The sequence below is a fragment of the Pseudonaja textilis genome, chromosome Z, assembly GCF_049901715.1.
Source record: "Pseudonaja textilis isolate UNSWEBS1 chromosome Z, rPseTex1.2, whole genome shotgun sequence".
Classification (NCBI taxonomy): domain Eukaryota; kingdom Metazoa; phylum Chordata; class Lepidosauria; order Squamata; family Elapidae; genus Pseudonaja; species Pseudonaja textilis.
The window spans coordinates 78866331-78879118 of record NC_142008.1 but is presented as its reverse complement, the minus strand read 5'-3'; the positions used below and the strand labels follow the sequence as shown (position 1 = coordinate 78879118).

The 12788-nt window shown below is 42.0% G+C and overlaps 1 protein-coding gene across 7 annotated transcripts in view; it reads right to left on the bottom strand.

Annotated features, from left to right (window-relative positions):
* The window catches only part of TEX10 (testis expressed 10), a 60290-nt gene that overhangs the window by 32935 nt on the left and 14567 nt on the right, over positions 1 to 12788 (bottom strand). For 4 of the 7 annotated variants that reach the window (XM_026702354.2, XM_087917006.1, XM_026702353.2 and 1 more), the window contains exons 7-8: positions 4887 to 5022; positions 4300 to 4475 (exon numbers count right to left, since the gene is read on the bottom strand). In XM_026702354.2, coding sequence (XP_026558139.1) covers positions 4300 to 4475; positions 4887 to 5022 — 312 coding nt within the window. The remainder of the gene's footprint in view (positions 1 to 4299; positions 4476 to 4886; positions 5023 to 12788) is intronic. The other 3 variants (XM_087917008.1, XM_087917007.1, XM_087917009.1) reach the window with 1 other exon arrangement.

Below are 12788 nucleotides of genomic sequence, written 5' to 3'. Positions count from 1 at the left end.
TGAGGCCGTTTTCACCTTCCCAAGCTAAAGGGAAGCCTCTACAGCCTTGGGGGCATTTCTGGAAATACCAGAAGTGCCTGTTTTCAGCCTCCAGAGGGCCTGTAGCTCAGGGGAGGCCATTTTCATTTTCCCGGAAGCTCGAGGGAAGGTTCTGCAGCCTTGGGAGCAGAAGGCCCATTTTTCACCTTTCCAAGGCTGCAGAGGCTTCCCTTGAGCCTACAGAAGGGCAAAAACGGCTTCAAACAGGCCAAAAATCAGCTGGGAGGAGCACGCATGAGCAGTGTAGGTAAGGAGATGAGGTGTTGCATGCGCAGGAGGGTGGATCGCCGATTCCATGAGATCCCTCCTTGAGGGGTCCCTGGAGACAGGGCAGCACACAAAGGCTCTTGGGGGGGAGGAGAGAAACTCTAGAGAGAGACCTGACTCTAAGGTTGACAGGATCCAAACGTCCGTCGTAGTCTGTTCCCACCTCTGCCAGAACAGTCCCAGATGGCCCCCTATGGGGAATCAGGCTCGGGCGTCACTTGTTGCGCCTGAAGGGTCTGTTGGAACCCCTAAAGAATCTTCTGCCCTCTTATTTCTGACATCCTCTGGTGGCAAAGGCCTGTCTATCGGCCTGAGAGGAGGATCTCTGGAAAAAGGGCCTACTTTGATGGGGAAAGCCTGCCCCAGCTTCCCCCTGTTTAAAGGAGGGCTTCCTGTAGTAGGGATGAGACCTGTAATCAAAGCACTTCCCCTGGGAGGGCAGGATCTTTCGCTTGTCCTTGGTTTCCATCAAAAAGGGATCCAGGGCTTCCCCCAAAAGCTTCTCTCCCTTAAAGGGAGCCGATGCCAGCTTCCATTTGGTTCTGATGTCCATCTGCCAATGCTGCATGCTGTTATGGAAGAAGCCATGGCTCTGGAAGAAAATTTGGCTGACGTGAGGGTGGCATCAGAAGTCAATTGAGGCGCAGCTATAATCTTATTCAGATCCTCAAGTGGGATTCTGTCCTATAGCTGCCTCAGCCACCGCAAAGAGGCCCGAGTAAAAAAAGATGCGGTCGTCAATGCTCTGATGGCCCAGGAGTAGGCTTGATGAGCTCTCTGGAGCGCCATCTCCTTCTTCCGGTCCTCTATCTTTAAAACATCCTCCGCATCAGGTGGGATGACAGATGAGGAAGCTAGGGCTACCACTGGGCCATCTACCTTTGGCACTTGCATAATGTCCAAAAGGTCTTTGTCCACATTAAATAAGGTAGACTCAGACCCACTGGAGTGAGTGTACATCCCAGGGGACTCCCACTGCTTTTTAATCAGGTTCAGAAACATCTGGGGCACAGGTACAGCGTCCATCACAGATGCTTTCTCAGTGAACAGGAAATCCTCCTGATCCTTTCCCTCAGTGGGAAGGTCCTGAGTGACCGTGTCCTTTTTGAGATGAGCCGTATTCTTGGCCTTAACCAGCAGTCTTGAAAAGAGCAGGCTGGAAAAGGCCCTTAAAGGAGGGGGGAACCTGCTACCTCCAACTTCTGATCCGAAAAATCCCTTTCTAGAAGGAGGTCCCTCTTGGAGCCATACATTTGGCTGCTTTCTGAAGAGGAGGCCGAGCGCTCTCTGAAGTGGACCAGCTATTCTGCAGAAGCCTGCCCCTGCAGGACTCCTCTGTTAGTTTCCAAATAAGATAGCTGGAGCAGCTGGTTGACCTCTGCCTGCAATTCCTGTCTTATTGTCTGGGAGATCCAGGCTCTTATGAAGGATGGCATTTCTTTCATCTGAGTCTCCTCCGGTTGTAAGCCAGCTGCTGTAGGTGTAAAGGTGGCTGCAGGCACAGGTCTGGCTCCACTGGAGATTTGGTCTGCAGGTGCCGCCATCAAAATCCCCTGAAGCAGCTCAGAAAAATTGTGAGAGGTCTCAGCCCTGATTTGGAGGTTACCCTGCAAATTGTGGGTACTTGAGCCCCCAGGAGACCAGGCAGTCATATACTGTCTATCTGCCAGTTGATCTGGCTGCCTGTCATCTTGAGGAGGCAAGGTTTGAGGGGTGGCTCTGTATTCAGCCATCCTGGAATTTCTCACTGCCCTATCAAACTGTTTGTCCATGGCTTTTTGTCTACGCCTGGCCTGTCTATCCTCAGCCCTAGAGGGTCTCTTAGGGGCTAGAGCCCTGGCTCTAATCCTAGCTGCTGCCTCCAGACGAGCAGACCTGGGCTTAGGAGATACCTTTACAGCCTTCTCTCTACCCTGCTGAACTGACAATTCATGATCAGCTCCCTTGGCGGCCATCTTTGAGCCCGCCCCAAATAACTGTCACTTGACAGGGGTAGAGAAAGGGAAAAAGAAGTAAAAAAAATAAGCTGTCAGCTACAGCCACAGTAGTTGTCCACCACTTCAGGAGGCTAGTGCGACCCAAAGTGGTGAGCTCAGCCCAGCTCTGCAATTCAAAAGCCGAGTCATGGAAACAAAGTTGAAAAAACGGCTGCCTCTTTGAATTGCAGCAAGCCCTGACAGGTCAGAGGCTTGCAAGCCTGGTGCTGGCTGCACCGCAATTACCAGGCAGACTCAAGCTTCTCGCAGCTACCATGGTGCTCTGGGGACTGGATGGGGGGGGGGCAGAGGTTAATCCCGATGGCCAGACCCCCCCCCCCCACGGGACAATCCTGGAGACGAACTGCAAGATTGTCCCCAAATGAAATAAATGGCTGCTGCTGCTGAAAAGAGACAGAAGCGCTTAGTGGCAGCTGCGGCTCGTCCCAGGCAAGGGAAAGTAGATTGGGAGGAGACAAGTTAAATAAGACACCGACTCCCGCCTCAGCCCAGGCCACATGGGCTCTCAGGGTCACCTCCACTCAAGTTTTGGCACAAAACAAAACAAAAACCAGTCCATCAGCAAGGAAAGTCAAAAAAATTAAAATAACAAGCAAAAAACGTGAACCGGAAAAAAAGGCGTGAAAAAAATGAAAGTGCTAAACCGGCAAGCCGGCTAACTGTTAAACCTGATCTAAGTCTCTCTGTGAAAAAAAGCTTAATCCAGGGGGTGAATATTGTTCTACAATCCTAACTATTCAGAGCCTTAAAGGGTGGTCTGAACACGCTGAGACTGAGTGAAGAACTGGGGACCGTTACCAGGGTGTCCTCAGTTTTCAACTCGGTCTGCAGAGCTAGGAGACCAGAGACTACCCATCCTGGATTCTCCCTTCGGCTCAGTGGAGAATAGAGGTAGTCCTCACTTAACAGGATCCCTATTTACGACTTGCCAGCTTCCAACAAACGTCAATGTGGAAGCCAGCGGGTCACAAATAGTGATCATATGATGTTTGCACTTAACATGTCACAGGATTCCTTAAACAGCAACTAGAAGTGCTGTCATGCTTTATGACCATGCCATTTAGCTGTGGAAATTCCAGTTTCAATTACCAATTTTAAACAAGGATTATCTGTAGTAACAAATGATAGGGAAAAGGCAAAGCTTTTTGACTTCCAGTTCTATTACTGTAGCTTCTTTCCCAAAGGAAAAGTATTTCAGATGAAATAGTTGTCATATAAAATCTAATAATGAACTAGGGAGTAGTTAATCAAATCAGTTAAAACCAAGAGTCTTATAGAGGTCATCTCAGAGTTTCATTCATGAAAAATAATTTAAAATAGACATGTCAAAAGCCTTGAGAAAGGGAAATATTTTCCCTATCTTCAAAACAGATAAACAAAGAGGATCCAGATAACTATGTCAATACTGAGCAAAGCAGTGCTTTTTATTTACCTTGTAATAATAATTATAGTTGAAATTGTCACAATAAAGATAAATAAAGATGTGTTCTATTATAGCTCTGTAGCAATCACCAGTTTACCAGATATTGATACAAGCTGTTAAAGGACAGCAACTAGTTCCACTCTGAAGCTTCTTTTTCTGCTACCCTGATGCGCACAATAAATTTAACCTGGTTTAATGCAGTTGTTCCAATCCTATTTAAGCCATTATAAGAGTTAAAAAAGAAAAAACAGAAATGCAAAAGGCAAAGATAGTTTCTGGCTAGGATAACAGTGGAGGAGTCAATTATTGCAAGTTATCAAAACATTCTTAATGTAGTGTTAAACTAATTTTACATGAATGTAGTCAGATTACAACTTTTATCATAAAAAAATCCTGAATTAGTCTATTGTTATACTTTCAAATAAGAGCTCCAAATGGAAAAAGCAAGTTGAACCCAATCCTTCTTACAAAATAAATCATTTCTAACTTGTTTTAATTTTCAAAATACTTTTCTTGATGCAATTTAGAGATTGTAACCAGAGTTTAGTTCTTGAATGTAAAAATAATAATTACCATATATCAGAGGAGCAGCAGCTTGCAAACTCTGTAAAATTTCTTTGTTCGCCCGAGATGCAGCAGAATAAATAATACCAATCAATTGTTCTGAAAGTTCAGGATTTTTTAAGCCAAGAAGAACAAGCTGCTGAGGCAGACCAGCCAGCCAACAAGTTAATACTTTACTTTCGCTTCTGCAGTGCACAAGAAAAAAAAAACAATAACAAGTAACTTCATAGTTATAATACAACCACATGCACCTTACACAAACTCTGAAGGGTATTTTTTGAGCCCATAAAATAAGTTCTTAATTCACAACATTTTTGAGGCTCTTAATTCACAAAATTTTCATGGGTGAATTTCAGAGGCATTATATTAACTTGATGAGTGGGATTTAAAGGTTTCAGACAATAGATAAGTAAATATATTGTGGGTCTATCACTGCATATTCCCACATTACCCTTTTAAAGAACAAGACATTTACAAACGACATTAAATTAGCTGCAAAATGTTGTATCGGAAATTTCAACAAAAAACAAAAAAACAAAAATGATTTTCTCTTTGATATTATATGACACAGTGTTGAAAGTAAAATATATTATTACCTATTTATATGAAGATTCATCCCTTCTTTTTGATAAACTCTGGCAAAAAAATTCAAAAGTAATGTACGTACAGGAAAAGGAAGATTCCTTTGCTGATAAAATGTATAGACTGCTTTCATCAAAGTTTCTGTTGCTGCTAAATAAGAGGATAAAGATAAAAATCAGTAATGATACTTTATTTTCTTTATATTTTGTAGGAAAAAATCAACATTAGGTATTAGAATAAGGAAATCATAATCTAAGACACAGGTCATCAACTAGTGGACCGCACACCACCGAATATTTTGGTGGTCTGCAGCGCAATCGGTTGGACGAGCTGTTCTGGGATGACCAATGGACCAGTCCTGTGACTAGAGTTCTGGAATATGAGACCGGCCAGGCAGCTCATGGTGGGGCTGGAAATCTCCATTGTAGAGGGAGGTACGTGCAACTTGCAATTTTGCAGGTAGTGAACATGCAAGGAGTAGTGCACCCCTCGCCAGCTGAAACGAGGAAATGGTCCTGTTGCAGCAAGGGGGGATAGAGGCAAAGGTGGGCCGAAGCAACAGGGGGGCAGCAACCCACAGCTCTTTCATCCCCCTGCTGTGGCTTCCCGTCAACTAAACCCACTACTGGCTGGCCCTCGCCCTCCCCTCCCTCCTCACTTGGCCTGAGAAGGTAAAGGTGGGAGATGGAGATTCGCTCCACATTTCAGAGCAGGAACGAAACTTCATTTCTTGTTGGGTCTCGCAGGTGTTTCTTCCAGCCCTTGTTGGCATTAAGTGCACCTCGGTCATTCGGGAAACGCGTGATTTCCTCTCTGCCCCAAGACACTGGCCAAGCCCAGCCTGGCTGTTTCTCTCCACCACTGCTGCTGGTGCCTCCATGGCCTGCCCACTGCTCTTGCAGTGCCTTGCGCAGTGCAGTTAATCTAGCGCACTTCACAATGGGGGAGATGGCATCCCCTCCTCCTCCTGGAGCCCATTACGACATGGAACATCAGCCACAGCCGGGTCAGGGAAGTGACTCGGGGCAGAGTGCAGGTCGTGCATCTCTCCAAATAACCGAGGTGCATCCAACACCAACAAAGGCTGAAGGAGCACCTGCAAAACCCAGAGAGTGCCGGAGAATCAGAATGGGGGTGGTGGACAGAGAGAGATGAGAGAGAAACACAGAGAGGGGAGAGAGAGACAGATGAGAAAGAGAGAGATATGTCTGTGTGTGTGAGGGGGAGGGAGAGAGAGAGAGAGAGAGAGAGAGGGAGGGAACATAACCTATGGATTACATCTTCAATGCTACACACAAAAACAGGACATTTAATATTAGGCAAAAGAAGAGGGAATGTGAAATTGAATTATGTACAAAAATAAACATGTAACTGCCAAAATGCATCTTGTTGAAATCTGAAATAAACAAACACAAGAAAAAATCTATGTTAAAATGGGCTAAGATTGGACATAACATATTGTTGAGAAGGTGGGAAATTACATATTGAAAGGATTGGTATATGACTTCAGAAAAAATATCTAAAATATATAATGGTACATCATACTTATGTTAAGGTGCACAACAAGAAGATTCATTTTATCATGGTTGATGGACTTAAAATAAATCAGAAAATTCTGGGTTCAACTATGTATTGTGGTGCAAAAAAATTCAAGGATTAAAAATCAATTGAAATAAAATTAATTTTGTTGGAATTAGTGGACAACTAGAAAAAAGCCATTAAAGATTTTTATACATGATCATTGCTGAAAGTCAACTATATGTGCAAAAAAATGGAAATATTATGAAATACCCATTATCGGAGAAATGCTTGGTAAAAATGACAGAACTAGCGAAGATGGCAAAATTAATTTGTTTGCTTAGAGATAGATAAACTTACATTCATTAGTAACTGGAAATCCCTTTTGGACTTTTTGCCGAAAGAACAAATAGATAGTTTATGAAGTTACTGATTAAAAAGCGTGGATTACTGAAAGAATACTTTGGTATAAACTTTAGACAAAGAGAGTAAAATACAATTTACTTGTAAGTGCTATTAAGAACAGAAGCTTTTTTCTTTTTTTACATTTCTATTAATTTCTCTATTATTTTTAAATTATAATTAGTATTGTCCCAAATGTGTAGTTTCCAAATGACAATTGGACTTTCTTGGGGTTTTTTTCCTTTAAAAATGTTTCACTTCTCATCCAACATCATCATCATCAACAACAACAACACACACATATACACACAGCAAGAAACAGAACAAAACAAGAAAGTGAATGTTTTTCAAAGAAAAATCCAAGAAAATCCAAAATGGCAAGGGAGGGAGGAAGGGAGGGAGGGAGGGATAGAACGTATGGGAGACTGGGGTTCAAATGGTGCCTATCTTACCAGTAGGGATCCTTGGGCAAAGATTTCCCAAACACTTCATCTGTCAACCTCAAATATGACATGAACTAGCAAAGTCATATTGGCTTGGCTGTCAACTAGCTTAACAAGCATCCTATCAGAAAGGCCAGGAGAATCTAATAAGTGGGCTGCTAGAACAAACCATATATGTACAAGACAAGAGGATGCTAGTACAATAATTGGCCTAGAGAGAGGGGATATATGAAATACAGTATATGACAGAACTATGGATAGTTGTATGGAACAGCTACATACACACTGAGAACAGCTAACCATCCACACTTCAACATTGTAAAGAGGAAGCTTGTCATACAATTTGAGACACCAGACTCAAAATGTCCCAGAAGAATAACTGGCTGTGCACCCAAGCTAAAATGACATTGTTACCTCCTCCATTTCAGAACTCAGCAGCTGATACGAGGCATAAGATCATGTAAAAAGAAGCTAGTCAACCCTTGAGACAAGTTTCCAAGGCTCAATGGAGAAGTACCATCAAATAGTATGCTAGAAAATGCCAACAGAGTCCTAACAATAATCCTGACTACCACCATAACTCAAACTGATGAATATGCCATCTGCTGCCATCATCTCACCAACTATATGAATTGGGAGAAAAACAATTAGGACAAGCCCACAGTTGCTATGATGACTATGAAATTCTGAGCATCTCTTGAACCCAACCCAAAGCCAAGTTCCTCAGAATTACACATGTTAAAGACTCTATCACTAGACTTAGAATAAAATCAAGGAACTCAAGTCATGGTTGTCCTTTTTGCAAGTCAATTATGCAAATTAGAATAGAATAGAATAGAATTCTTTATTGGCCAAGTGTGGCTGGACACACAAGGAATTTGTCTTGGTGCAAATATTCTCAGTATACATAAAAGAAAATATACATTCGTCAAGAATCATAAGGTAAAAAATATCTTCCCTCCTTTTGATAATCTATATTTCCCTATTTTCTAAATATTTTAGAAAATTGCAAATAAATTCTTATTACCCCTCATCTCCATGCAGAATTCCCTTTTTTAATTCATTAACCATTATCTCTGTCTTCTAAATAAACAGTTTCTTTATTATTTTGCAATTCCCTTATTTCATTTCCTGCTTCTGTTTTTCTCTTCCCCTTATTTTCCCCATCTTTTCTCCTTCCAGTTTGTGTCCCTCTCCCTCTTTGTATCTTCCTTTTCTGCTGCTCCTTTCTGCTTTTCCTAATTTCACAGGTATTCCCCCTTTTAGTTACCTTCTTGAATCTCAAATTTTAAACCCCCTTCTTTGTGTTCTTTGTGTTAATTGTCTATTTAAGATGGCTGCTCCTTAAACTAACTCCTCCTTCTCTGAAATTCTTTCTTCATGTTCTTCAATCGCCATTTCCAACTTTTAAAGCAGAGCCAAGTGATTCACCTCTTTCCTATAGTAATTCTTTCATATTTTTAAGTTCCATTTTTAGTTCCCGAAGGGATCGTTGCACACTCTTATATCCTATAATCGTTGAAAGCCATAAAAACTTTTGTTTTCCTTCTTTCTTCTTCAGGCTTTCTAGATTCACAATTATTCCAACACTGGGTCTATACCAAAATCACCAATTAGTCCCGCAGTCAATCTTTTCTTCCTTCTTCTTTTATTCTAGTTCAAATTTCGCTTTCTAGGATTCTTGATTTATTGGTTCAATATTTCTTTTACATTGTATCAACTCAAATTCATAAAGAAACAGGATCTTTTTCTTTTTACATTTCAATTTTTGTCCACAAGATGGCACTCTCTATTATGCAAAGTCTTCACCCTTTTCCCGTTTTATTATTCAGGGCTTTTCGAGCCTCAATATACAATCCAATCTCCAGTTTGTATATCCCCCACCCCCCATTTTAATTTTTTTGACACTTTTAAGTCCAGCTTTAATTTATGCCTGTTTGTTGCCAAAATATTTTAATCCCATTTAGTTAAATATCTTGTTCCGGCTTCTTTCTTTCCTGGTTTGAAGCCCCATTTAGCTGTCAAAGTTATTTTTCTTTTCTTCCCTTTGTATTTCTGCTGCTTTCTTTTCTTTTTTAAAAATTCATTGTTACATTAATACCGGGGTACCTTTTATTTGGTTGTTGCGCCCAATTGTCACGGCTCACATGCTATCCACCTCTTTCTTCACTCCTGCACAAACTTAGTCCAGCTGAGTCCTCCTCTTTGGGGTGGCCATTTTAGACCACCACTTCAGTCGTCTTCGGGGGGAAAAATTGCCAAGCCCAGTGGGGGGAGATGCAGCTCCCCTCAACCTGGCTGACGGCTTCCCCTTTCTCCACCGCCCCTCCGAGACAGCTTCAGCCCCTAATAGCAATGATTGGGGCTTCCAACGAAAGAGCATGGGCCGTAGCCACGGACGATCATGATCTACGGTCTGCCAGAGAGGAGGGCTCCCCAATCCATTACTTGTCCTTCTCTAAGGGTGATATGGAGAGTAAATTGACACCCTCTTCTCTGCCACAGTTCTTCAAATATTGGAAGACTACTATCATGTCTCCCCTAAGTCGTCTCTTCTTTAGGCTAGACATACCTACTTTGTTTAGCCATTTATCATACAACTTAGCAAACAGATCCCTAATAATCGTTATTGCTCTTCTCTGCACTGTTTCTAAGGCCTCAGCATCATTTTTCCACTGTGGTGACCATAACTGGATGTAGTATTGCAAGTGTGGTCTCACCAGGGCAATGTAAGGCATTACCATCACATCTTGTTGTTTGGATTCAATCTTTGTTGATGCAGCTGCAACTGCATTGGCTTTTGTGGCAGCCGCAGCATACTGCTGGCTTATACCTAAGTTGTGATCCACTAAGACACTTCAATCCCTCTCATAATTACTACTATTGAGCCAGGAACTGTCTATTCTATACCAGAACATTGGTTTTTCCTGCCTATGAGGTTTTTACCTTTCATCCATCACTTTCAGTAGTTTCAGTTCTGAGCCTGCTGGAATTTCGGCAATCCAAGAAGGCATGGAGCTGAAATCCTTTGGCAGGAAGTTCTTACAGCCAGCCCTCAGAGACAAAACAAGTAGACAAGTAGAATTTTCATTCTGTAAGCTGAGAAAGATCATAGTAAGATATTCTCAAAGTGGTGGAAGGAGGTCCTGGGAGGCCAGGTGTACTCCACACATGACTTTATGTCTGCTCAAGGCAGAAAATCCTGCTTGGATTTCAGTAGGGAAGATTTTCAGCTCCTAAGCAGAGAGGCAGAATGCTACGGTAAGAAGCATGAGGTGCCTTGGGAGGAGGCCCAAGGAGACCATCAAACGCTGCACATGAGTGTCTCTATGCTCAGGGATTGAAAATCCTGTTTGGATTTCAGCAGGCAGAATTTTCAGCTTCTGAGTGAAGAGATATTCACATGTGGCCTATGTCAGCATCTCAAAGTCTCCCCCACCTTCAAGGCACCCTGCACTCCTTACCTTACAGTGCTCCTCTCCCCACTTACAGAGTGAAAATCCACAAGATCAGTTAACAACTGTAACCAGGAATGCCGAGGTTGTAGTAGTTGAGCAAAGCAGTCATGTGACATTTCATTTAACAACCATTTTGTTCAGCAACTTAAATTCCAGTCCCAATATGGCTGTTAGTCAAGAACTACCTGTAATTAATAGGGGGTCTGAAAGGAAAGAAAAAACTACATTTCAGCACAAGATCTTATCTGTCTACATGTTACCTAAAGATCCGCTGTGTAGAAGACATGGCAAGAAACAATGGTTTAGATCAGCAGTTGCCGACCAGTGGGCTGCAGCCCACTGGTGGCCTTGAGAAAATTTTGGTGGGCCGCAGAGAAATCTCACCCCCAGAGCACCCTCCCAAACAATTAATCCAGGCTGCGCAGAAACAAAAGGCTGCACCGCCCACATGGTCTGCAGGAATGCTCCCCGCCCACTCACTCCTTACCAAGCAAACTTGCCTACTAAAATTGCTATTTTTCCTTTTTCCGACCATTATCTGTTCTGCTGTGCCGGGAGATTTAAATTAGCTAGGAAGCAGGAAATAATTTGATTTCTTGCTTTCTAGCTAGTCTTTAGATCTTTGGCTCTGCTTCCCTTAGGACTGAAGGTTTGCCTGCAAGCAGACTCACAGCAAGCAAATTTGAGAGACTGAGTTAGCCGATGGCAGGTAGATAGATCACTGAATGATTCTGTGAGCAAGTCAATCTGCCTGCTTTGCCTGATTTTGGGAAAAGTTCCTCTTTTTTATTAAAAAAATTCAATATTTACATGCATGGTGCGTTGTGAGTTAATTTTGTGAGTTTGCTTGCAAGCAAATTTTATGTGACAGACTGAGCTAGCCAATGGCAGATAGATAGATATCTGAATGAATCTGTGAGCAACTCAATCCGCCCGCCTGTTTTGCCTGATTTTGGGTAAAAGTTGCTCTTTTTTATAAAAATTCAATATTTATATAAATATTTATATTTACATACAAGCCATGTCCAGCCAGTCACATGACCACTAAGCCACACCCACAAATTAGGTTACGCCCACGGAACCGTTTAGTGGTCCCCGGGATCTAAAATTATGAATTTGGTGTCCCTGAGGTCCAAAAGGTTGGCGACCCCTGGTTTAGATTACAAGAAAGTGTGTTTCCTGTAAACATTTCAGAAATATTTCCTAACAATAAGAGGAATTAAACAACAAAACTGCCTCAGCATATGATGGATAATCCACTAAAAATGTTTGAACAGGTCATACAGCCATCTGTCAAGAAAAATGTACTGAGTTTTTACACTGAGCAAGTAGTTGAGCTAAATGAGTTCCAAATTTCTTTCCAACCGTTACATGATTTCTATTGTTAGAAAATATTGGCATTATAGGTATGCATAACCAAATAAAATAAACCAAATCTTTATTATGGTTATAGACCAGCACAAATTAGGTGTGGTACATTCATTAAAGCAGGGTCTCAACCCCTGGACTATGTCCAATGCCGAGCCACAGCTTATTGGAAACCAGGGCATAGAAGTGGTGGGTGAGTGAGCACATGTGGACACCCAAAGTTGCACTTGTGAAAATGCCACATGCGTGCGAAACCATCTACTCTTCCCCCCTTGCCACCAGCAACACTTCTGCCAGTCCACCAAGCCAGAAAGATTGGGGACCACTGTATTAAAGCATAAAAAATATATCAAGAGTAAAATTATTTTTAAAATATATATATAAAAAGCTAGGTGACATATATATAAACATACATATATAGGTAGGTAGGTAGGTAGGTCTAGTTGTGTTCGCGTCTTTTCCCATGTAAGATTGAGTATCTTGGCGACGTTTCGGCGAAATGTGGCCAAGATATTCTTAATCTTACACGGGAAAAGACCCGAACACCCAGACCTACATGCCTGTACCTGTGAAAATCTACGAAAATAAATGTATATATGTATGTATGTATGGCATTCAGCTTTGAAGTAATACCAGCAAAACTTAAGAAAACATATATATATATATATATATATATATTCTTAAGTTTTAATGGTACTTTACATGTATGGTATTCAGCTTTCTTGGT